General features: G+C 44.3%; 1 protein-coding gene across 3 annotated transcripts in view; it reads right to left on the bottom strand.

Moving 5' to 3' along the window:
* LOC148648789 (uncharacterized) overlaps positions 1-24,964 on the bottom strand; it is a 31,095-nt gene that overhangs the window by 2,193 nt on the left and 3,938 nt on the right. Inside the window, exons 4-21 of one of the 3 annotated variants that reach the window (XM_088606719.1) lie at positions 24,114-24,191; positions 23,122-23,192; positions 22,749-22,914; positions 22,183-22,289; positions 21,069-21,308; positions 19,100-19,238; positions 16,220-16,363; positions 14,711-14,871; positions 14,467-14,616; positions 13,910-14,066; positions 12,549-12,695; positions 11,941-12,171; positions 10,070-10,263; positions 9,206-9,333; positions 5,585-8,946; positions 4,187-4,369; positions 3,027-3,104; positions 461-523 (exon numbers count right to left, since the gene is read on the bottom strand). In XM_088606719.1, coding sequence (XP_088462845.1) covers positions 461-523; positions 3,027-3,104; positions 4,187-4,369; positions 5,585-8,946; positions 9,206-9,333; positions 10,070-10,263; positions 11,941-12,171; positions 12,549-12,695; positions 13,910-14,066; positions 14,467-14,616; positions 14,711-14,871; positions 16,220-16,363; positions 19,100-19,238; positions 21,069-21,308; positions 22,183-22,289; positions 22,749-22,914; positions 23,122-23,192; positions 24,114-24,191 — 5,799 coding nt within the window. Of the gene's footprint in view, positions 1-460; positions 527-3,026; positions 3,105-4,186; positions 4,370-5,584; positions 8,947-9,205; positions 9,334-10,069; positions 10,264-11,940; positions 12,172-12,548; positions 12,696-13,909; positions 14,067-14,466; positions 14,617-14,710; positions 14,872-16,219; positions 16,364-19,099; positions 19,239-21,068; positions 21,309-22,182; positions 22,290-22,748; positions 22,915-23,121; positions 23,193-23,954; positions 24,089-24,113; positions 24,192-24,964 lie in introns of those variants that run through there. The other 2 variants (XM_088606718.1, XM_088606720.1) reach the window with 2 other exon arrangements.

The following is a 24,964-nucleotide window of genomic DNA, read 5'->3' on the forward strand; positions in this document are numbered from 1 at the left end:
GAACAAGGGCTTACTATCTATGAGCAACACAACAGATCACAATCCTAGCAGTGCTCGTTAACTACGTGCCGGGAATGAAATGAAATGCTTGTGATGCTTTGATTTAAGCGAATTACAAATCATTAGAGTGAAGGGTTCAGGAGCTAATGAGCAAAACAAATCTAAAATCAACAATAAAATAATGATATCCTTGTGGAATACAACACTGGCAAAGAAAGCAAAGTCAAAGCACAATGGACTGATTTGACATATTTTGAAAAGTTTTCTTTCAATCATCTGTGTTTTGAAAGCACACCCCCTTTTCTTCCCGACAACCTTTTTCCATTAGCATCTTTTATTTGAAGCAGAAGCTATTTTGTTTGCTGTGACCCTGCTTCGGGGTTTACGGTATCGGGGAACGTTTTTTCACTGTCCTTCGGGACTGCTGCCTGCTTGTGCTCAGAACATTTTCTCTTCTTACCTGCTCCTCCAGCTCTCTGACCCGAGCTCTCAGTCTACCCATCTGCTCTTCTTCAGACTGCACCTGCTGGAGGAGTGGACAGGAAGCCTTAATTTAGCTGGTTATTCCCGTTTGCAGACACATGACAGTACTACTTAAGAGGACTACTGCCCACTGCCACAGCAGATAGTGTATTTATTCATATCCCTGTGCCACCCAGGCAGCATGAATTACTACAAAGGAATACGAAAGGAAGGTACAGAGGCACAGTGGCCCGCACTGCCTCACAGTGTTGGGGGGTCTGCGTTCAGTTCCAGATCAGGGGTGCTATCTGAGTGGAGTTCGTATGTTCTCCCATTGTGTGGGTTTCCTCCCACAGTCCAAAGATAAACTGGCAGGATAACTGGCTTCTAGGAAAACTGGCCCAGGTGTGAGTGTGTGCCTTTCGGCCGTTGCTTGCTGGGATAGGCTCAGATTCCCCTGGTACCCTGTACTGGAACAAGCAGTTAGAAAGCGGATGGATGTATGCAAACAGAAAAAAGCCCGTCTAAGGGAAGTTTTACTTGTCACAACTACAGTATGACCAATCTGACTTATGACTTAATATTCATATTTATAGACAAGCCTGGAAAATGTCTGTAGGTTTGAGATTTTGAAAAACTGCAATGTTTTAAAAATAAACTACTGAAAATAGGTAGTCATGCCTAAATATTCATACAATTAAAAAAGCTATATGCTATTAATTCCCTCAGTTCCACTGTTTCTATGTGTGACTGAAAACAAGTCATCTTTAAAGTACAGAGTCCAACAAGTTAGTGTTATAAATCTATTACAAAACATAGTTATCACTCAAATTGAATGAGACATTTAGTTTTTGGAGGATTATGTTAATTTTTTAATCATTATGAAATGCCCGAGAGCTGACAATCTTTACCCTTTTGTTAAATATTCAAGATCATAGTGATTCCACACAGAATGTCCTGCCAAAATCTCTCTAAAAGCAACCTGTGAAGTCACAAACCCCCCCAGGCTAACAACAACTAAGCATCTGTAGAGCTCTTTTGCTGCAGCAGAGTTCAGTGAAAAATGAACAGGAAAGGTTTTCATGGGAGGAAAGCCAAAAAGAAACCAATGCTCTCTCTAATAAGGACATTCCTATCTGTCTCACTTCTGCCAAAGAACAGCAGGAGGATTCACAAGGTTACTGGACTGATCTTTAGCTTACAGATGAGTCACAAATTGAATTTTAGGCCCTAATGACAAATGTTTTGGGTTGAAAAAGCCCAAAACCCTGCCTTCCAACAGAAGAACCTCATCCCTACCATCAAGCATGGTGGTGGGAGTATCATGATTTTCTGCCTCAGGCCCTGGATGACTTGCCATCAGAGAGAATTGCAAATTCGGCATTGAATTAGCCAATTTTGGAGGAGAAACTCGGGTCATCCATTCGTCAGCTGAAGCTCAGCCGAAAGTGCAGCGAGACAAAGCTCCTAAGAATACAAGCAGATCTACAACACAACTATTTGAATTGGCTTCATTACTCTGTTCTCCTCCCCACTGATAGCTGATGCGTGGTGCACTATGGCTGCCATCGCATCATCCAGGTGGGGGCTACACATTGGTGGTGGTAGTGGGATTCCCCATTACCTGTAAAGCGCTTTGAGTGGAGTGTCCAGAAAAGCGCTATATAAGTGTAAGCAATTATTATTATAAAAAACCTGAAAACAGGTAAAATACTATTAAAATAATAAAATAGTCTGGAAAAGCCTATTTTAATTAAATAATAATAATAATAATAATAATAATAATTATTATTATTATTATTATTATTATTATTATTAAAGAACTGTAAAAGATAGTTTGGGTGATCTTTATTCCACATGAAATAATTCCAGTGTATCCATACGCAAACTTTTGTTTGTAAGTTTTTTTAATTAGCAAAAAGAAGTGTACCTTTGAGAGTTTAGCAGCTATAGTTGGGTCTTCTCATATGTAAATGTAAATGAAACGATCTGTCTGCAGTTTTGTTTTAAAACGAAATGTCTGTTTTCCATTTTTTTGTTTTGGACAGAAGTGGAAAGGAGCACCTCAGACCTCAGAAGACTTAATGGGTCTTTTTTAGTTTATGCGTTTTTGTGTTAAGAGTCTTTTTTAGTCTTTAGGACTTTCAAACAGAAAACATAAAAAACGGCATTCAACACTGGTTTATCCACACAGTACTGTCTCTTCAGCACGCCTATAACTGATCTCCAGGCGATGAGGAGTAAGGATTCGCTTTTGTATCCTGCTGTGGTTCTTTTTGCTCAGGTGTTATCATAACAAAGGTCCAGAGGTTTATGCATGTTTTTTGCAGTTATAGACCAAATGTCGGCTAAAAGCTGTGTGGGCGTTTCAATTTATCTTTTTCCCTATTTAGCATATTTATGGTTGAATCTTTGTACCAGAGTGATCGAGGCACAGCTAGATGTTATTCGTTTTAAGCACTTGAGAACATGAAAATTGTACAAGCATTAAAGGATATTAAAGAAATGAAGTTAAGTTATTCAGACTTTCATTTAAAGTAAGACTAAACTCTTTGTTTACTGACCTCGGAGCTGGCCTGACTTTTATTCGCTGAGTCCGAGTGTGACAGCTGGTGTCGCAGTCTTAATCTCTCCTCCTCCACCTAATTAAAAAAGACAGGGTTTCATGATAATTGCTATTGCTTTGGCAGCAATGTAATTCAGCAGTCATGCGAATAAGGCTCTGTGAATTTGAAAGCTGCACAGAACAAACTACTCGCTCTGTATAATAAACATGGCATACTTTATTTGGATTCGGACAACTGAAAAGAAAAAATTAGTGACACATTCCTAAGGTCATCAGATCCACCAGTACAGTAACTGTTGCAATTAAAACTTGATATTAATTAACTACAACTAAACCATCGAAGGCATTAATTTATAATGTGCTTCCTTTAATGTACCTAGATTAAAAAAAAATAATATAGTCAAAACAATTGGAATATGTCAACTACTCGTATTAGTTAGAATAAAGATCTAGGAATTACAGCTCTGGGAATTAATCTTGGAATTCTGCGCCAGTAAGACAACCACCATACACTTATGCTGGAACAAGAAATAAATAATAAAGTTAATGGCTAAGTAAAATGTCAAGAATATGAATAATGCTTTGTGTTTTTGAATGTAAAGGTCATTTGAAAAATGTGTTAGATGCTGAAGAAAGGAAATCGTCGGGCAGGAATATATTAAAAGAGGGCAAGCACAGCTGTAAATCCCAGCACTTGACAAGGGTTTGCTCCTTTCATTTTAATCTATATACACTATTAGAGAAAGATGAGGCTGCATATGGGTTAGACGTTAATGGACTGTCAGAAAGAACAGATAATCACACACAAATAGACAGACAGATCAATGGGAAACCTGTTCTCTCAGTTCTTAAAGAACCGCAGAGCGGTGGCACTGTGGCTAAGGATCTGTGGCTGGAAGGCTGCAGGTTCACATCCCGCGGCCGGCAGAGGACTCCTACTCCGTTGGGCCCCTGAGCAAAGCCCCTTAACCGCAGCTGCTCCAGGGGCGCCGTATAAATGGCTGACCCTGCGCTCTGACCCCAAGCTTGTCTCTCCCTGTCTGTGTGCCTGTGTGTCTCATGGAGAGCAAACTGGGGTATGCGAAAAGACAAATTCCTAATGCAAGGAATTGTATATGGCTCATACAGTGATCTTATCTTATCTGATCGAGGGGGCACCTGAGTCAGGGTTTCTCTCAACTGGCTTCGCTCCCTCTTCAGTCGTTCAACGCGCCGCTCCAGACGCCTCCTCTCTGCTTCCAGATGCTCTTTGTCGTGCTCCAGCTGGGCCACGGCCTGCTGCATGGCACGGAGCCTCTCCGGGGCAGAGGCGCCCTCTGGTGGAGAGGCGTCCTTCTCCTCCTTCGGGAATCAAACACAAACTACAGCTGAACTCCTGGCGCCGGGCCCAAGGCCATCTCTACCCCACTCGCCCCTTCCCCCTCCCAAAGCAGATACCACTCATTCGTTCTCCTTCTGCTTCTTTTCATTTTTCACAGACAGTACTTTGGAATCTGACTCCCCCCCCCGCCATCTCACAAAGATGTTTCCCCCCCAATTCCACTCATGCTGTGTCGTGGGCACCTGCCCAACTTATGCTGTACGAACTGAAAAGACACCAAAACGTGCAGAAAGACAAAGGTCCGAAGCATAAAAGCAGATCAACTACAGAATGGCTGAAGAAATTCAGAGAAATATTATATCTGCCTATATAAATCAATCAACATCAAAAACGACACTTCTGTGTTGGGATGGGTTAGAAGGACATTGCGTTTGTGATGATAATGCCCAAGGGCATAACTGCATATGAATGTTAGACTTGCCACCTATTCCAGACATTTTCTGGAATACCACTCATGAGGTAGACATAATCCTGTAGTGATCTATGGGCATGTCCCCCTAGGAACATGTTTTGGGTTTAAACAGCTACCTGATGCACTCTGGTAAATCTTGAGGACTTTCTGGTTTCTGAATAACTAAATATGTGAGCATTATTTCATTTTAACTTTGAGAACATCAGAGTCGTAAAACTAAGAATGTAGGCAAAGAGATACTTTTCATCACACTTACTCTGTTTTGTTAGTTTTAGCCTCTGTTACTGCACATTCCAGCATCATTATACACTCAAAGATTTTCCACATGGTACAAATAATCACAACTTCACTATATGCCCATCTGCATTATTCGCATCTCGGTGGGTACCCTAGAATCAAATGGCGATGCTTCCGAATGGATCTTCATAACAACACGTATAGTGTCTCCTGCTAAACAATTTAGATTGTCCTGCTCAGATGATGCACGGAATGAGCAGCCTTGTGGGTTTCATAAAAAAACCAAAACACATTGTGCCTGATAATGTCAACAATACATATTATAAATTTATGTAAATGTTGTAGATAACGCAAAGCTTCTTGGTGAAAAGAGTTTTGTATGGGGCCTAAGGCCTACACGGCCCCTTGATGAATCATGCATAACAGTAGCTAGATTAAATATCACTGTTCCCAGAAATGCTAAAGAAATGCACTCCACTACAGAGAGTATAAGGGTAGATAGAGAACGGGCATGTGTTTGACTGACCTGCAGAAGCTGAGGTGCTGCTGAGGCCTTTGGCTCCTGTTCCAGCTCCTTAATGCGCTCACGCCATTCGATTAGAGTCCCCTCTGTCATCTCCAGTGCCTTCCGCAACCGCTCTCTGTCTCTCACCAGCTCCTCGGCTCTGTCCTTCAGCACACGCACCTCTGCTTCCAATTCTCTGCGGACCTGAGCAGATTCCTCCTTGTCCACCAGTAAGGAAGACACCCTCCCTCTCAGCCTTTTCGTCTCTTCCTCCGTCCTTGAGAGGAAGTCTTCCCGTTCCCTGTCCCGGGTCTGTAAGCTGTCTTTCAGCTCCAGCAGCTCCCTGTCTCTCTCGCGCAGGGTGACCCTCGCCTTCTCTTCTCGTTCCAGCGCAGCGATCAGACTTTTCGACTCCTCATTATCCTTCTCTGCAGCTTCTTTCAAGAGCTGGGATTCTCGGGCCCTCAGCTTCTCTTTCTCAGTCTCCAGTTCCAAAATGCGGCGCTTCTCCACCTCCATCTCCTCCCTCAGAAGGGCTTCGCGTCGGCTGCCTTCCACGGCCACCTTCTCCCGTGCCTCCACTCTCTCCCTCAGCCTTTCAAATTCTCTCTCTCGCTCCTTCAGGCGTGCCAACACCCTGGCCCTCTCTCTTTCAGTCTCTTCCCTACTCTCCGTCAGCCTCCCCACCTCTTCCTCCCTTTCTTTCAGAGATTTAGATACCAGCTCCAATCGCCTTTCTTTTTCTGAGGCAATCGTCTTCAGCCGCTCGATCTCGGACTCCCTCTCTCGCCGCAGCTGCTGCTCCCTGAGGTACTGTTCCCTTCCCTCCTCTCTCTGAACTGCAGCCTCCCTCTCCAGTCTCCCCAGTTTCTCTTCTCCTTCCTTCACAAGGGTGACCATGCGCTCCTTCAATCGTTCTACTTCCTGGCTCTTTTCTTCTTTGAGTACGTCCAGCTCTCTCTCAATTTCCTTAGCCGTCTCCCTCAGACCAGTAATTTCCATGTCCCTTTCCGTGATCCCCAAACTAAAAACAGCCCTCTGCTGGTCCAGGTTCCCAGCCGTGTCCCTCAGTCTGGCCACTTCACTTTCCCTGTCCCTCAGCGCAGCCCTAAGCCTTTTCTCCTCCTCCTGGGCCTCCTCCAGTCTTTCCCTGAGGGCGCCCGTTTCTCTGCTTTTCGCCTCCTTCTCGTTCAGCACCTCTCTGTCTCTCTGTCGCAGCTGAGAACGCAGCTCCTGCCTCTCCTGCTCCAGGATCTTTATCCTGTTCCTCAGTTCCTCAGTCTCTTGCCTGGCTACTCTCAAATGCTCCTCTCTGCCCCTCACTAATTCCTCCGTCTTCTCTTTCAAAAGAGTCCTCAGCTTCTCCCCTTCTTGGTGGCTGCCTTTCAGTAGCTCCTTGAAGGTTTCCATCTCTCGAATGCTGTCCTGCAGCCCATCTCGCATTTTCGCGTTCTCCTGCCGCTTCTCGCGCACTTCTGCTCTCGTCTTCTCCAGTTCCTGCTTAATCTCTCCCACTCGCTTCTGCAAAGAATCTATCTCTGATAATCTGGCCTCCTCCACCTCCTTCAGCTCTCGCATCTCTTCTTCCTGCAGCCTCAGGGAGTCACTCATCTTCCCTCTCTCTCGGCATGCTTGCTCAATCTCGTCCGTCAGAGCAGCAGCCTCTCCATCCTTCCTTCGGATCTCAGCGAGAAGACGATCCCTTTCAGCCTCGAGGTCCTGCACACGGTCTCCCAGCAGCTTCACTTGTCCCCCTTTCTCTTCCAACAAAGTTCGCTGGAGCTCCTGCACCTCTCCAACTCTCCTGTTCAGCCTCTCAATCTCGGTCTCCCTCTCACTCAGCCGAGATGCCATGCCTTCCCGCTCCTTCTCCATCATACATGCCGTTTCCTTAACTCTCTCCATCTCCTGCTCCCGCTCTCTGACGGACTGGGAGACCTCGTCCCACTTGCGGGAACTTTCCTCGTACCTTGCTCTCAACTCCTCCAAATCTCCCTCCCTTTGTCCGAGCCGCTCCAAAATCCTCTCCATCTCCCTGTCCCTCTCTTCCATTCTCTCCTTCAAACTCGCCACCTCTCCCTCCCGCTCTTCGACGCACCGAGAAACTCTCATCCGCTCCCTCTCGCTCTCATCCAGTCGTTCGCTCAGCCTCCTCACCTCTCCCTCTGCGTTCTCAAGTTCCTCAACTGCACTCTTCTGCTCTTCTTCTTTCTCCATCCAGAGAGCTCTCTCCCTCTCAAGCTGGCTCTCTGCTTCCCAGAGCTGGCTGCTCAGCCCCTCTGCTAGTCTTTCTAGCTCGTGGACTCTAACCCTCAGCCTCGCGGCCTCTTCCTCCCCCTGCCGGACGCTTACGGACACCTCTTCCTTCTCCCTGTGCAGTCTTCCCTTCAGCCTCTCCACTTCTTCCTCCTTGTCCCTCAGGAGGGCCCTCTGACCTTCGGATTGCCTCTGGAGCTCTTCCACCTGTGTTCTGTCTCTTTCCTGCTCTCTTTCAAGTATCTCCACCCTGGCTTTCAGCCGGCCTACCTCGGAGTCGCTCTGTCCAAGGTCCCTCCTTAGCTTGTCTTCCCTTTCTCTCCCCAGGCTCCTGAGGAGCTCCATCTCCTCCGCCCTCTGTTGCACCTTCTTTTCCTCCTCCTTCAGGGCCTGCTGTATCAATCGCTCCCTCTGCCTCATCTCTGAGTTGATCTCCTCCAGTGCGGCCAATCTGCCCTCCAGGCCCTCTCTCCCTTGCAGGGCCGACGCCAACCTGCCTCTTTCTCCCTCCAGATCGAGCAACCTGGTCTTTAAGCTCTCAATCTCTACCTCCCGGTCCCTCAGGGCCAGCTCTTTCTGCCTCAGCCGTGCCGAGAACTCCTCTTTGTCCTGCTCCAGTGCGCGTGCCTGCCCCTCCAGAGCCTGTAGCTCCTCCACTCTGCCCCTCAGCCCTTCTCTCTCCTGCTCCAGAGCCTGCACTCTAGCTCCCAGCCTGGCGGCGTCTTCATTGATCTCTTTGATTTTCTCGTCCTTGGCCCTGCGCTCTGTTCCCAACCGCGCCTGGAGCTTTTCGATCTCGGCGTCCCTCGCCGTCAGCTCCTCTTTTTCTCGCAGCAGGGCCTCCAGCCTCTTCCCCAGCGTCTCCACCTCCCCATCTCGCTCCCCCAGCTCTGAACTCAGCTCCTCCCTCTCTCTCTGCCAGCCCTCCCTCTCCCCCTGTCTCGCCTCGTCCTCCTTCCTCCTCTTGTCCTCCAGCGTGCTCAGGGCCTGCAGGAGCCTCTGGATCTCCCTCTCTTGGTTCTCCGTCTCTCTCCGGCTCTGCTCCGTCGTCCTCTGTAGTCTCTCCTGCTCCTGCTCTGCCCGGGAAGTCTCGCTCTCCAGCTCTGCGCGCAGGCATTGGATCTCACCTAGAAACAAGAGGCATTCTGACACCTTACCCTGTCACACTCATATTGAAGGGGTTTGTGGTCTCTGAGGTGTTTGTGCAACTGTGTATGACGCTGAAAAAAACTGTCTGGATCTTCCTCGGAGGAACAGATCAGTTTGGACTTTGGAAGACACCGATGATAATATATTCACCCCCATGACATGGTAATTGTTTTACTCTTTACCAAATCAAAGATTGAGTAGTCTATCTACCAAGGCTAAGTAGTCTGTTTACGATACCTTGCAGAACTTCCTTTGCCTGAAGTAGCGTTTGAACTTTGACCTCCAGTTGGCCTTGCAGTATTTCCAGGTTGGAGTTCCTCTGATTGGTGTTTGAGAGCTGAACCTGTAGAGACTCAACATGCGACCTGTGGAGGTTTCACAGCAAATTTATCTGACACAGAACTCCCCGACCGTACATTTTCTCAGATTAAAAACCACAGTTATGCACATCTGCGGTGTCGTTTACACTAAAGATGAAACAATAGCGCAGCTACGAATCTAAATCTGTTGCAATAAGGTAAAGATAATAGTGTGACATATTTACGAGAAGTTTGGCTGAACACAGAGGTCGACATACTAAGTTCTGAATGGTGTGAACATTTGTATCTGACACCGTTCAGTGCCAGTGACACAAATGCACAGTGTGAAGAAAGTCACTTATGCAAATGATGTTTTTTTTAATGGAAAACATTTGTGGTGGGTATTATCTCATAACAGATTACAAGTCAGTAGGGCACAGTATGAGGACAGTATAACTCAAAATAGAAAAAAAAAAAACAAAGCAGAAAATCTAAGAAAATATTTTCTTAGCAGTAGCAGTTGGAATAAACTCCAAAGAAAGACTCCATAGAAGTTAAAAACTATTAACCATAAGATATTCTGTTTGGTTATTTACAATGGTGTGGAGTATGACATTCACCACGCTAAGAATTTATATCTTTCTTAAAAACTTAACTATAGAATCTTTTGAGTCACTTATTCTTGGAACGGTTAAAAACCGTGCACAATCTAATTAAAAGGCAACTACATTTTTGGATGAAGACAGGACACAACATATTGCCACACTCACAGTAAGGTACTGTAAGGGCAGTCGTGTTTTACCTGAGCTCCTGTCTCTCGTCCTCCAGTCCCTCTTTCTCTTTCTCCAGAATCCTCATCCCGGCCTCCAGTTTCTCTCCTTCCCGGAGCAGAGCTTCCTTCTCCCGCTCTGCGCGGCTTTGGAGCGCCGAGATCCGGCTCAGCTCCTCCCGCAGAGCCTGCAGCTCCGAACAGGCGGCGCCGTGGAGCCGGGACAGCTGGGTGGATGGAAAAAGCTTCTCCTCAGCTTTCATGGCTCAGTTTTTATCGGCTGACTATCCCGTACGAGACCGAGGAAAGTTGTTCAAAAGACAAAGCATTAAATATAAAACTGTCAGGGGTGGCACGGTGGTGCACTGGATAGCATTGCTCTCGGGCTCTGGGTTCAGTTCTAGACCTGGGTCACTATCTGTGTCGAGTTTGCATGTTCGCGCCGTGTCCCGGTGCTCCGGTTTCCTCCCACGGTCCGGAGACACACAGTTAGGTTCATTGGCTGCTGGGAAAATTGGCCCTGGTGTGACTGCATGCGTGTCTCTGTGTGTGTGTGCCCTGCAATAGACTGGCATCTCGCCCGGGGTGTACCCTGCCTTGTGCCCGTTGCTTGCTGGGATTCGCCCCAGCTGCCCTGTGACGACCCAGAATTGGAAGACGTGGTTAGAAAATGGATGGATGGATGAAACTATAGGACATGATGAATTTCCACAAGAAAACACTTTATCCAATGAGACGATAAGATCGACTACACTTTCGAGGTGGCCTTTAGGCCTAGCTAGCCTATCCGTTAGCAGCTAATTGGTCATCGGATTAGATCCATTTCCTTGATACAAGCCACAGTTTCAGCTCCAGCTGGTTAGCTCGTTCCACACCTCTTTGTTTAAAAAAGTGCCTCTTGTCCTGACTGGAGGATGTCATCCAGGAGTTTCTTGAAAGAAGCTAATTTCTCAACTTAAATAAAAAAAATTTTTTAGAATCAATAAACCCCAGTGTGTGAGATTTTTAGACGTTAATAGTCCAAATTCCTATTGGCACTGGTTAAAAATGGATGAAGTAAAAGCCCAAAGGAAGTTTTATTTTCCTGAGACACACCATCTGGCTGAGTGCCTTAAGAGTTTACCAATGAAAATGAAAGTGCACTCAGGATAAATTCCGTTTGACTGAAATTTAATTTATTGTCTGTAGTCACTGTAAAGAACTGGGAATTTGGGTGTTCCAGAGAGGCTTAACCAAGGAAAGCTCATTTGCAGCTTTGAGTCCTAGCCTCTAGACATTACCAGTCATATATCGAAATGCTCAGGAGCAGAAAATATACAACTGTTAATGCGCATGGGCTAAAGATGGCTGTATCCTCAGCTTGCTTATCTCATAGCTCTGACCCTCAGAAGGAGGTGCCAGCACAGGCTAGTAAAGGTGTTAACCTCAGTGTCCTGGTGAAATTGGCTTTGGGCTTGCATCATCAAAACTACCAAAAATATCCCCCTTAAGGGGGGTGGAGTAGTTTCTCACTGCTTGGCCTCATCTGCAGTGCTGCTGAACTGTACTGTACTGTTGAACAATGGCTGCCCTACATCACCTAAGTGGGTGTGGTTCTTCAGTAGTGGATGAAATGGGTTCCAACCTCATTGTAAAATGCTTTGGGATTTTAACTTCATTGCAAATGCCTGCAATTATTAATAATATTATTTGTCATGCACAGTAAAGTAAGAATTCCCCATCTTATTCACCCCAATATAACAATTCTGAACTGCTTCTGGCAGATCCTTGCTATAGCTGAGTAGTGGTCACGATATTAAATCAGAAACAACTGAAGCCACTCTCAAATGGAGGCTATTATTGTGAGAACCACTCATGACTAACCTCCTCAAATGAAAATAGTGTCTACTTCCATTGTCGCCTACCTCTTCCAGTCTCTCTTGGTCTCTCTCCCTCTCCTCTCTCAGCTTGACAGCCTCTCTCTCCAGCTCGCCTTGTCTCTCCTCGGCCTGACGCAGTGAGCCCTTGCTCGTGGCCCGCTGGGCCTTGAGTTCGCCCGCCTCCTCGGACACCGCCTTCAGCTCCCGCCTCAGACAGAGGGTCTCGGACGTCAGAGACTCCAGCCGGGATCGTAAACTAGTCACCTCCGTCTCCAGCTGCCACAAATCCAAGATGAAAAGTGAGAGACAGAAGCCACACTTCATTTTCCTGCAGGACAGTTTTTTTAAGATGTAAAATCAAAAAACTCCTTAACAAACTGGGGTTTTAAAAGCAATAGACACCAAAGTCTTTTTTTTTCTTTTTAAAAAAGAAGAGGCATTGCATTTCTAATTACAAAAAAATCTTACAAACACATAAAAGAATTTTATGCTCCATCTAATGTCCTTGCAGCCACCATATTTGCCACTGTGCAGTAGATGACCAAAAGCCAGAGCTATACAAAGAAAGTGAAATAAGGTTGCAAATGAGTTTGTAAAAGATGTACTTATAGGGGAGGGTTCACTGCCTGAGTACTAGAAATGCCTTCACAGACCTGAAGCATGTGAGCACTAAGGTCTCTCTTGTCTGCAGCCAGTACTTCATTCAGTGCTGCCATCTTCTCCAAGGCATCCCGAGAGTCAGCCAAATCCTTCTTTAGCTGGTCTTGAGAAACAGACAGGCTACAGACAGAGTCCCGGGCCTCCACAGACAGAAAGAGACAGTGGTCATGATGGCGTTAGAACAAGTGAAGCAAAAAGCGTTGATAAGAAGGGAGACGAAGAATGTTGTCTTCAAGACCTGCCTGTTAAAACTAAAGACGATGATTTTACAGAGAAAAAAATGACAAGTAAGGCAAAAAAGTCTGACATTTTAATGCAAGAGGTGGCAAAGAGAATCTCTGCGATAACGGCACCTTGGTTTGATTACAAGAAATTGCACGTGGGAAGCAATGTGCTGAAAGGTTTCCACTTTGAACTGAGAAAGCAAGACTTGTGGATTAGGGAGAGGAGAGATCAGCAGATGAAAGAGGGCGATGTCTGGAGTGTAACAGATATTGAGAATGAGCAACACTACGTTGCACAAAATGGGAGTGAAATGTAAAGTAATACCAAGCTAGCCATGCAGAGTGCAAACACAACACATTTCCACTTGTTTCCAGTTCAAAATGTGCAGGGACAGATAGTGGTAGTCCACAGCTCAAGCAATATTTAAGTATAATAATGAGTTTCTTAAACTGCATCTTAAACACCTATAGACACATATTTTCACTTCAGTCTTGGAAGTTTAGTTGATGGCTGCTTTGACTGCAGTGCTCCTGTGATCAGCACACAAAACATCATACTGGCTCCAGGGATCAGCCCAGTCACAGCATGCACTGACATATCAGCACACACCAGACAACTTCAAGCTGGCTCCAGGGATCAGCCCAGTGACAGCATGCACTGGCATGTCAGCACACACACCGGATACCATCAAGCTGGCTCCAGGGATCAGCTCAGTTACAGCATGGCATGGCACATGTACTAGATGCCATGCTGGCTCCAGGGATCAGCCACAGTGTGGCCTCCCAAGCACAGTGACATAGCAAACTGAAGTGGGTAGAGCAGGGTACATCACAGGGGATATGTGTTTAGTAACCCATGATATTATACAGGAAGAAGAGGATTCCTGGAATCACATCACAACCCCTACCATTCCATGCCCGATCAACGTCAGCTGACTCACTTTAGACATTGATTCTTTTCCAAACCTCCTCACTCACTACCTGTCCCGCAGGAAAAATACATAATTTAAATGAGGAAAATAAGCACTAAAGTCTGGGGCTGGAATTCTACCTTTTGATGAATGGAATGATTTCCTAAAGTCGTCTGAAAGGAAAGGAGACAATTAGAGAGTTGGGATGAGCACAGTTACCGTGAACAGCGCGTCTTTCAGCTCACTGTTCTCCTGCTCGGTCAGGACTCTGTCCATCCGAGCCTTCTCCAGCATCTCCTTCAAGGCCAGTATCTCCTGTCTCCTCTCGGCCTCTCTCTCGCTGTACTGGGTGTTCTCCAGCTCCTGACCATGCAGCCTGCCACAGTGTAGCAATCCCATCACATAGCATGACATTGCATCAGTTCATTACAATAATGATAAAAATCACAATTAACCTTCACTTTTTCTACTAATGGTGATACAGGAATGTCTCCTACAAGGCAGCAGCTTGGTCCATTCCATATTTTACATATTTTTTCCATATCGGTGCTAGATATAGTACATCATGCTTCTTGTCCTGTTTTGTAAAAATCTAAATGGACAGGAGGGTGAAACTTAATTCAAAATGATAACGTATGCTTTATATTTCTACTACATCAACAGAATTTGTGTAAGAGCTAGGATCTCGTAGAACCTGGAATGAAGGAGACCGTGCTGCCACTTCGTTTCCTTTGGAATGTCAAAAATGTTTTGTGCTTTTCTGAAAGCAAAAGTACCATTTCTCTTTCTCCTTCTCCAGCTCTCTCCTCCCCTCCTCCTCTTTCTCTCTCTGCCTTCTCAGATACTCGTTCTCCCTCCTCAGCTCCTCAGTCTGGCGCTCCATCTCTTCCAGCTGTTTTTTGCAGGAGGCCACCGATGCCTTCTCACTGTAACAAGGCACAGAATTTCACAGGGCAGCCTCCTCAGGACCTACAGAGAAGCCAGTAAGTGGGGGAAAAAAAAGTCCTGCGCTGATGTTACCTCTGTAACGACTCCTGTGCGTCTCTCAGCACCTGGGATTCTCTCTCCAACCTTTCCATTAGCTCCTCCCCCTCCTGCTCCAGCTCTTTGATTCGCTGCTCGAGTGCCTCGCGGTCGCTCATTCGTTCTGTTACTGCCTTTTTCAGACACACTTCTGCTTCCTGAAAAGTATGCCAACAAGAGACAAATTTTCAATTAGAAACAAAATATTTAGATGTCAAGAATTGTATTATTATTATTATTATTGCTCATGTTATTATTACCGTTATCAACATCGGTAGGGAAGATGGAGGATTATTAGGAGACCATGACTGGTAAAGGCCAATGAGGACACCAGGGTAACATTCCGAGCAATGCAAGATTTTTAATGACCACAGAGAGTCAAGATCTTGGATTCGTATCTCATCTGTAGGATGGCACCTTGTTTACAGTATGGTGAGCCTGTCACTATACTGGGGCATTAGGACCCAGGGTGAGCACCCCCTACTGGTCCCACTAACACCTCTTTCAAAAGCAACCTTAGTTTTTTCCTGGAGGTACTGGTCAGGTTTACACCTGCTTACATTCAGTGGGCTGCCAGTTGAGAGCTGCAGGATGATATAGCTGCTGGCATATTTGTTAAACAGTGCCCACAAACACAGACACAGTGGTGGGGGAAGTTACTTTTGAAATATATTTAGTTCTGAAGTTTGAGTGGGTATGTGTGACAGCTAACATTGGCTGAGCACACTAGAGCTACAGCACACAACTGCTAAAAAGAGTTGTTTCTTCTTACTGCTTTTCAGCTTGAAATCATTTCATGATAATCTTTGGGCAAGATGAGCAAAAACTTAATCGCAGTTATTTCAACTTAACAAAAATGTAACTCGTTACACTTTCTTCTACAATTAGTTAGTCAATAATTAGTTATTTCTCAAGGGGGAAACCAGGTCTCATACTCGCATAATGTACCTTATCCCCATACGATCCTATTAGTGATTGGACCACTGTTCAAGAAGCAGTAATATTTATTATTACAATTGAAGCTGATCTAAAGTACATATATCCTTGTTTCCAGTAAAAGCCAGTTATTTAGCACATAAAACAAGCTCCATGAAACAACACTAAAATTGACTAAACTTTTACAGAATCTTTATTAAAACATAAAAGCAAAAGCAAAAATAATAATGTAAAACAAATTGTGATACATCAAGTTCATTAGGAAACAAAAGTTTGATCAAAGAATCAGCATTATTGTGTCTGACTATAAAGACTCACCCCCTGACAGCTTTCACTGATTTCACCCGATCTATTCAAGTACTTCCTGATTCCTACTTTATGAAGTAGCCTAAAAAAGGTCATTAAGAACTGAGAATTGAGAACTAAGAATTGTTCTTTGAAAAACATGAAATTATTACAGCTACAAGCTAGTGAAAACTATAACCTAATTACTGTGACTAACAATGTGTAACAAATTATACAGAAAAAACATTAATGAGTGATACTGTGGTGGTTCTCCTCAGCCGGTACCTGGAGCTTCTGGTGTTTCCACTGAAGGGTGCTTTCAGCCTCAGCGATGGCGCTCAGGAGGGCTGGGAGACCCTCTGTCAAAGGTGCTGATGGGAACAGAGCTGCAGCCATCCCATAAGCCTTTTGACTGCAGACAACCCTTGACTGCACAGAGGACAAGAGAGTTAGGTTTCCCTTTCTTTTTGTACAGGATACAAAAAGAATGCCTAGAGAAACACCAGTTTCATTTGCACAACCCCCATCTATGAGCTGGCTTCATCACTTTGGTCTTCTCCCCACCGATAAGCTGGTGTGTAGTGAGAGTACTGGTGCACTATGGCTGCTGTTGCATCTTCCAGGTGGGGCCTGCACATTGGTGGTGGTGGTGGTGGTGGAGGGGATCCCCATTACCAGCTGCTGGGTACAACTCCCACAACCCTTTGGCAAAACAAGTGCCTCCTTTTCTCTGTTTCACGGTTAATTTGGAAGAAATCCTCTGGGTTAACATCCATGCCTTAGTGGATTTTGATTACTGGCATGAGGTCCTCTTGTAATCCTCGGTGTTCAAGACTGAGAATGTCTCGTTCCTTCAGTTTGCGACTGAAGACTGCAACGTCCATACTGTCAGCCTGCAGCAGGGCATCAACTTAAATGACCCCACTCGTTTTGTTTAGAATGCCTACCAAAATGGCTGATCTTGTTTGCTTCCACCCTATTACATTTATTTTCACATCTTTATTTTATTTGATAGACTCTGACAACTCATTCTTCAAGTCATTTTTCATTCACCAATTCTGCACGACAGAGGCTCATTACTGTCATTTCTAGATTACTCCTCTATGTAGGAAATAAAAATGCAGAAAACCGTAAAATGCAGAAAACCTTTTTCACCGGGGGGAACCGAGCTTCTGGTTTAAGCCAAGCTGAAGATCAGCTCAAGCCCACTGGCACATGAAGAAAAAAGACTGAGCTCGGGGATATGAAGAGGCAAGTCTAGCTGATAGACTGCACCCTTTCCTTTGCTGTTGGCCACTAGACTCAGGGTTTTTCTTTCTGGATACTCTGGCTGCTACAGTGCATGTTTGGATATACTTGCAGACCAAATAATCCCACTAACTGCTTTTTTTTTTTGTTTCTGGTCTGGCAAAAAGGGTTACGACAGAGATGTGGGCTGCCATGTTTCTCAACTAGTTGGTATAGCTTTTAATTTCTTCGATTGCATTTCCATGATTAAGGACTAAGCTCACTGTTCTATTGCTGTGAGTTTTCTTCTGGCTGATCATGGTGAGTATGTGACCTGTAGGACATTCTTCTTTCTCCTCTGCTTCGTGCTGAAGTGATCTGTGCTACATATTCCCCCCACCGAGGAAATCAGCTGTTCTTTAGTGCTGCTTTTATATGTCCTTTATTAACATAGAAATTATGTTATATGCTGAAATGCCATAGTAGCATATTCCCCCCACCGAGGAAATCAGCTGCTCTTTAGTGCTGCTTTTAGATGTCCTTTGTTAACATAGAAATTATTTTATATGCTGAAATGCCATAGTAGTTTACCTGCATTGAAGTAAAAAAGAGACATCTAGGGCCACCTCTTTGAGGTTATCAAAGACAATCAATGGTTAGATACAGTATGGAATCAGGTTGACATTTTCACTGCAAATTGGGCCTTTTTTTAACAGACAGAAAATTAGCTTGATTTGTATTCTTAAAAAAAAAAGATTTTTTACCATCAATTCCAGTATTTTCACAAGATAAATCCGGCATTTTAATTTCTTTAAATAAAAGACCCTCTCTTAACCAGCGACTGGAAAAAGCTGGAAGAACTGTTCACACTGAATCATCAGCAATGTGAAACTAACTTCCTTTAAAAGGTTTTCGAGCAAAGTTAATGAAATCAATCTGGACAGTTTCTGACTCCCAGTTTCCAATTACTGATGCCAAGTAAGAATTTCAGAGTTCACAGAATGTATTGTCTTCCAATACTTAAAATCCCAAACACTGGAAACATTTCTACACTGATAAATTGACATATATTTTATGTTTTATTGTTATGTCAGAAAAAGTCCAGCCTATTTGTTGTTAATGACAGAATATAAAGTGCCTACATAAAGTCTACACATCCTTTTCAAAGTAACACATTTTGTGGCCTATGAGTCTGAAATCAAGACACATTAATTTTTACATTTTATTTACACATTGTAACACACAACTGTCAAGTGAAAAACATTCTGCAAAGCTATTACAACTGAAAACAGAAAAATGGGTTGGATAAGCGGACACACCACTGTGTTAGTTTTTGTTGGAAGCACCTTCTGCTAGAATTACCATAATTCCATCTTAATATGTCTGTACCAATGAAGGACACCTATATGTGGCAACATTTGCACATTCCTCCTTACAGAACTGTTCAAAAAATTGCAGGGGGGGGGGGCGATGATAGACTGCAACCTTCAAGCCCATCCATCTTCAAAACTCTTCATCCAATTCTCTTCATCGCAGGGGAGCTATCCCAGCATGCAACAGGGGCAAGGCAAGGCTGGCTGCATTGCCAGTCCATTGCAGAACAAAATTTTATATCCAAGACAATTTAATTTTTATTGCAGAAACTCCCTGGGAGCAGTTTAGAAAGAGAACTACAAAGTAACAGGGCTAAAATTGAGATTTCTTTCGATTTTATGTCAACTGCAAAAACTCTTAATTGTCTGAAACATTCTTGGGAGATTAGATAGTCAGACAGCACAGTCTGCTTTCAGAAATTGAGGAAGACAGTATCACCCTGTAAGAAAACATGTTTCGTCATCTTGTACGTGGTTTGGCCGAGTGAAAATCTTCATGTGGGCTTGGATGCAATAAGAAATGCCCTTCTCTGCCCTAACGGAACAACTGAGGAATTTCTCTTACCAGCTTCTCAATGGCTTCTCGGACTGATTCCAAATCCATTTCTGTCTCTCGGGTTCTGTCCAGGTCTCTCTGCCTCTGCGTTTCCCACTCCTCTCTCTCAAGCTCGAAGGAATGCAGGGAGGCAGTGAGGTTTGCAATCCTGGAAAGAAGAACCTCAAGGATGAATAAGGCTTTCCAAAGCAGTGCTGAATATCCATCGATAAAAGGAAACAATGAAGCTCTAATCTACAAAACACCTCTTCTTCGTATACCTGATTTATAGTTCCACCACCAGTGAGGTTTTTACTCCTGGAGGTCTATTCTGAAATTGATTCCAAACCCTTCAGTTTCAGAGGGAACGGGAATTATTTAACAAAACAGCCTAGGCCAGGCAGGCTGGTGTCACTCCATTCCAAACCAATCTGGCCCTGCTGTGTAATGGAGATTTTTTTTTACATACTAAATCAAAGACGCAATAATAAAAAGTCTAAGCCACTTTTAGGTCTGAAGACTATAAATATAGTTGAAACAGAAAATCTTGATACAATATTTTTTATTTGATTTGAATTTTGTCAACATTCAAACAATATTAAACATGAACCATTCTGTACATAGTGATATACAATGCTCTGCAAATAGTTCGAGGAGCTTCTAGGTAGAAACAGTGAATTTTCTGCTTTCAAATAAATAAGAAACCTCTATTTTCACAACTGTTTTTATCCAATACGTGGTTGTGGGGGAGCCAAAAGCCTGTCCTGGCATGCAATGGGCACAAGGCTGTAATCCCCAAAATGATATGTACATCAAAAAAGGGGTTTCGGTAATTAAACACCATTAACTGAAAGCGTCTACTCTTCAGTCTGGTTTTGCCTTAATTGGCATGACTTTATTCCTTCTACATGTCCATCTAATTCCTGTAAATATTCATGTCTCTTGCATCAGCATTTATTAAATTTGGTGCATTCTATCACTTGAGGGTTTCCTTGCATAAACAGCTAGAGTCAGGTGAATGAATTAACATTTGTTTCACCGCAGTTTAGAGTCAGACTTTGACTCTGCCAATCCAAACTGCAAATTTTTGTTTTCTCTGCTGTTTGAATTGACTTGTATTTTTAAGATCGCCTTGCTCCACGACCCATAGGTCTTTCCGCGCAGCTGACAAAAGAATGGCTTAACATTTTCCTCCACAACCTGCTGATACAGAACAACACTGAACTCATTGTCCCATCTATGATTGCAAGCCATCCAGGTCCTGAATGTGTCTCAAAAAACTGTCTCAAACTGGTAGAGTAAATCGTGATTAAACAAGGATAGCATGGTAAGAAACAGTAATTCCCTAATTATATTGGGGGTTCACAAACTCATGCACTGTCATAGCTTTCTTGCCTTCACCCAGTTGTAGATGAAGTGGGTCCCGTCTTATATGTAAAGTGGTCTCGGATTCAACTAATTATTACATAACTCTAAGCTGAAGAACTGTACTCAAGCATTTGAGCTTCTCATAATATTAACAGGGAACTGCAGTCCCAATTTCTCAGACCAGTTATTAAATGTCGGTAACAAAACAAATTCAATGATGTTATAGAAACAAAATTCAAATTTCGAATTAGGCACAAAACCATGAGCTTTGTGAAAGGCCCTTCCTGCTCACTAGTCACCCTAATGACTAATGTAAGGTGACGTACGCAGAAACTGTCTTGAAACCGGAAGCAGTATTTCTTTTGGATTAAAAGAGATGGATTCACGGGCCTGCTTGTGTACAGTGTCATTAGGTCGCAACACGTCACTGGACGTTTTGTTGCCTCATTCCGAATCGCAGAACATGGTGCGGTGCATACCTGGAAACTTTTTGTGATGTCAGTTGGAGGTTTTACAAGTTACCGTGTACATTTTACTTTTACTGGGGTTTGAAATGCCCTCATCAATGCTGATTCTTCCCTACCCCCCGAAACAGGAAAAACAGCGGCGCAGTTCCACCTTTGGCTCTCACCTGGCCCTCAGCTCCTCGTTCTCCGCGTCGTGCTGGAGGCGCAGCGTCGGGGCCTCCTGCTCCTTCTCGCGGAGCTCGTCGGCGAGGTCCTGAAGAGTGAGACCTGGGGGCCGGGGGAGGGAGGAGGGGGCGGACGCGTCGGACAGGGGGGCCGGGGGAAGGCTGGAGCCGAGCGCCCCCCAGCTGGAAAGCAGGGACGTGGACAAGCGCGAGAAGTCCGCCCTCAGCTCCCAGAGATCCCTGCGGAGAGGGGACAGGTGTCGACCCTACTTTTAAACCTCCATTTTGATGGTTCTCATCTTTACCTTTTGTAGCACAACTGGTGACGGAGTCAAGACAACTCACTGTTTTTGGGGGGGTTTTCACATTTTAGAATTGCCAATTAGTTTTATAATATACTCATACGTGGGCGCTGTAAAGTGGAATTACCACTTTGCTGTACATGTTAGCTCAAAAAAACAAACCTTTTCCCACACAGGGAACGGCAGACAAAACCAAACCATTCCATCAAGCACTTTTGCTGTACTACAAGCTCTGCAGTGATGTATGGGAGGGTTAGCACTTGATGGGAAGTGGCAGCTAACATCACTGCAAGCCTCCACATGATCGGCACGTCACAGGAGCAGCTACACTTTGCCAGGCTGGCTAATTTGTGGCCTGATCTAGGGAGCACTAAGCCAGTTCTGCACCTCATCTTCAGGAATCCTAGTAATTACAATTTCTTCTCTTTGTCCTATATCTCCTGGCTACCCACACATATTCATCAACTGCTCAGACAACCCTAATGCAGCAGAGATGGATATCACATAGGAACTTGAATCAGCAGGCATAGGACTATAGAGCCCCAACTGGAATCAGCAATCATTGGACTATAGAGCCCCAGCTGGAACCAACAGTCATTGGACTATAGAGCTCCAGCTGGAACCAACAGTCATTGGACTATAGAGCTCCAGCTGGAACCAGCAGTCACTGGACTATAGCGCCCTAACTGGAACAAACAGTCATTTGACTATAGCGCCCCATCTGGAACCTGCAGTCATTTACTATAGAGCTCAATGTGCACAGAGAAGAAACCTTTTCTGATTGAAAAGAGCCCAGGGTGTGGATTTTGTACCTGTCAGTGGCAGTCTTCATGGTCTGAAAGTGACGCCGAAAAGCCACTACTTCTCTCCACAGAGACAGCAGGCGATCGTGCTCATGGCTAATGTGAGCTGTCAGCAACTGAAAGGGCACAGAGATGAGCAGGTATAACTGGCTATCAGACAAGTCCTTTCAACTCTAAAAGAATTTGATTCAATACTTCCATGGACTGATCAATGTGGGCTCTTTCCCAATAAGACTCAAGAGGTTCAAGTCTCCAGCAATGACAAGTATACACACTAAAACAGCAGTTTTTGAGCTATACTAGGGCAACTAAATTTATATATATCAATTCATTGGAGAAAACAATCATTTCTACAGACTGTAAAATACAGAATTCTAGTGAAAAATACATATTCCTTCATTATTACATACAAATAGAGTGATGTGCAAAATAATTTCATTTAGTTAAATCTGTGAAGGTCTGACTTTCTTGCTTCTGAAAAACCTGTTTCAGACACAATCTTTCTGCTTCGGATTGGCTTGGGGATTGACTCGGAGACTGAATTATGTTTTCCCTGATGTATTTGTGCTCTTTACCTCCCTCTCTTTCTGCCAGTCGGCTTCTTTCAGTCCCACTTCCTCTACGGCTCTTGTCCAATCAGCTGTCAGCTTCCCCAGATCCTCTCTCAGGGCTTCATTCACTTCGCACGATTGGTTGAGCTGACCGCGCAGGAGTGCGTTCAGCTCAGCAAGCCCCAGAGACCTGCAGAGAGAGAGAGCCGGGAAGGCAGGATATCCTGAAGTCTTTCACCTTTAGTCTCAGTTACACACTGCTCATTTATTGCCGAGTTTTCAAAGAGCCACTGGACACTACAAAGAGCCACGATTCTGTTTTTAGAGGATTCAGCACTGAGGGTTCAGAATTCCGTCTTTTGTATTCCATCAACCTTGAAGAAGAAATCCTCCTCACCTCTGCTGTTCCTCTTCCAACCTGATGAGGGCGCTCTCTAAACTGCCACTGTGCTCATCTCGAATTCTCATCTACAACAAGAGAAGGAGTGTTGTTTAGCAATGAGAGAATGTACAGTCAGGCAATTGTCGGGGAAAGTGAAATAATGTCAAAGAGTTATGCCAATTTGGAAGCCTCCAGTTTTTCATTCTTTTTCCAGATCTACCAGAAATAAAACAAAATCAAGCATGTTTTATCATCTGCAAACATTCTACAGAACATCCTTTTGTTAAAAAAAAATGAATAAAGGTGTCTTGGTAATAGCTAAAACCTCCAATACCGTGTTTCTTTAGACTTAGAAAACAACTTTGCTTGAACAGGTAACCATCTCATTCAGTCAATTTTTCTTTTTCGTTGACTCAGGGGTGTAAGTGCATTCCCAGCAGGTTCAGTGATCTTCCTACAGGCTCCAGAAAGTAACATGAACAAGATCAGAAAGACGAGTGTGAGGCCAAGAGCAAGGCACACTGTTGTCCAAAACCCAACACTTTCCAAGCACATAACAGTGACTTACATATGCCTAAGCAAAAGAAAAGGGGGTTTAACATGGCAGTATCCTGGAACAACAGCAGTTTCTAAAATATTATTATTATTAATATATAGCGCCTTTAAAAGTGGCTTCTCCAACACAATGAGAGGAGGCAGCAGAATTACACAATTACAAAAAGAGTTTGGAATACAGTAGAAAAGTAAAGCAATTAAAAGAAGAGCATTCTACTGAAAGTTTTGAGCCTTGATTTGAAAGGGCTCAGGGAGGGTGAATTTTCAACAGACCGTCTTCATATAGCACGCACAGACAAAAGCAGCGAAGAAATCCACATCCGAAATGAAACGCAGACTCGCAGGAAATGCTCTGCTGCTGCCACAGCTCTGTGTGCAATCGAACGCGGCCCCGTTATAAACGTGCCGGTCTCAGAAGGGCGCTGGATGGCCCCCTCCCAGTGTCAAGGCACCTCTTTGTGGCGTAGCTCGCTGTCCTTGGTCATCAGCTGCTGCTCCAGCTGCTGGCAACGGGCTCGGTACTCGCACACCTGGGAGAAAAGGGAACGACTCAGACACCCCCTGTTGCACGCTGGAGCAATACAATGTTGTTTCGACACCGTTGGGCTGATTGAGCTGATCAGAGACGTTCCGGGATCAGACGACCAAGACCCAATTCTTTTATCCCATGAGGGGGATCACAGTAGACGTACTTCTTGAAACTGCTAACCTCAAATAGTCTAGGAAAATGACTGACTCTCCCTTCCTGTACTGATCTCCCCCTCTTTCTCCGTTAATCAGACCACTTAACATACCTGTATAACACTTCTTTAACCATGCAGGCTGCACGTGATTAAAAATTGCCCATATTAGCAGATACTCCATAGTAACATACATACATTCACCCTAAAAGACAGAGCATTCAACAACTTGCAAAAGGGTACTGATCTAGCAGGGAGAACCAACCCCCTGTATTAATGTGCATCAAGAATCACTTCTTGAATCAAGTTTTTCCTATTTCCGGGTTTCTATCTCATTTCTATCCTTTATATTTTTCTATCTCATTTTAGAATTCTACCTCCTTCTATCTCAAGTTTGTCAGTTTTGCGTGAGGTCTTAATTACTTTCAAGCTCAAAGCTTCAAAGAGAAACTTGTTATGCTTGTTCAAAGAACTCTAACTAGCTAGTTAAGCAAGGCCTGCCTTTTCTAAATCCGTGTTGACTATAACCTAGGATCTTATCTTCATGTAAATGATTCTGTAATTTAACTTTAATTATAGGTTCCATTACCTGAAGTGGAATAGATGTCAGATATATTTATTAA

The sequence above is a fragment of the Lepisosteus platostomus genome, chromosome 14 (assembly GCF_059453375.1).
Source record: "Lepisosteus platostomus isolate fLepPlt1 chromosome 14, fLepPlt1.hap1, whole genome shotgun sequence".
Lineage (NCBI taxonomy): Eukaryota > Metazoa > Chordata > Actinopteri > Semionotiformes > Lepisosteidae > Lepisosteus > Lepisosteus platostomus.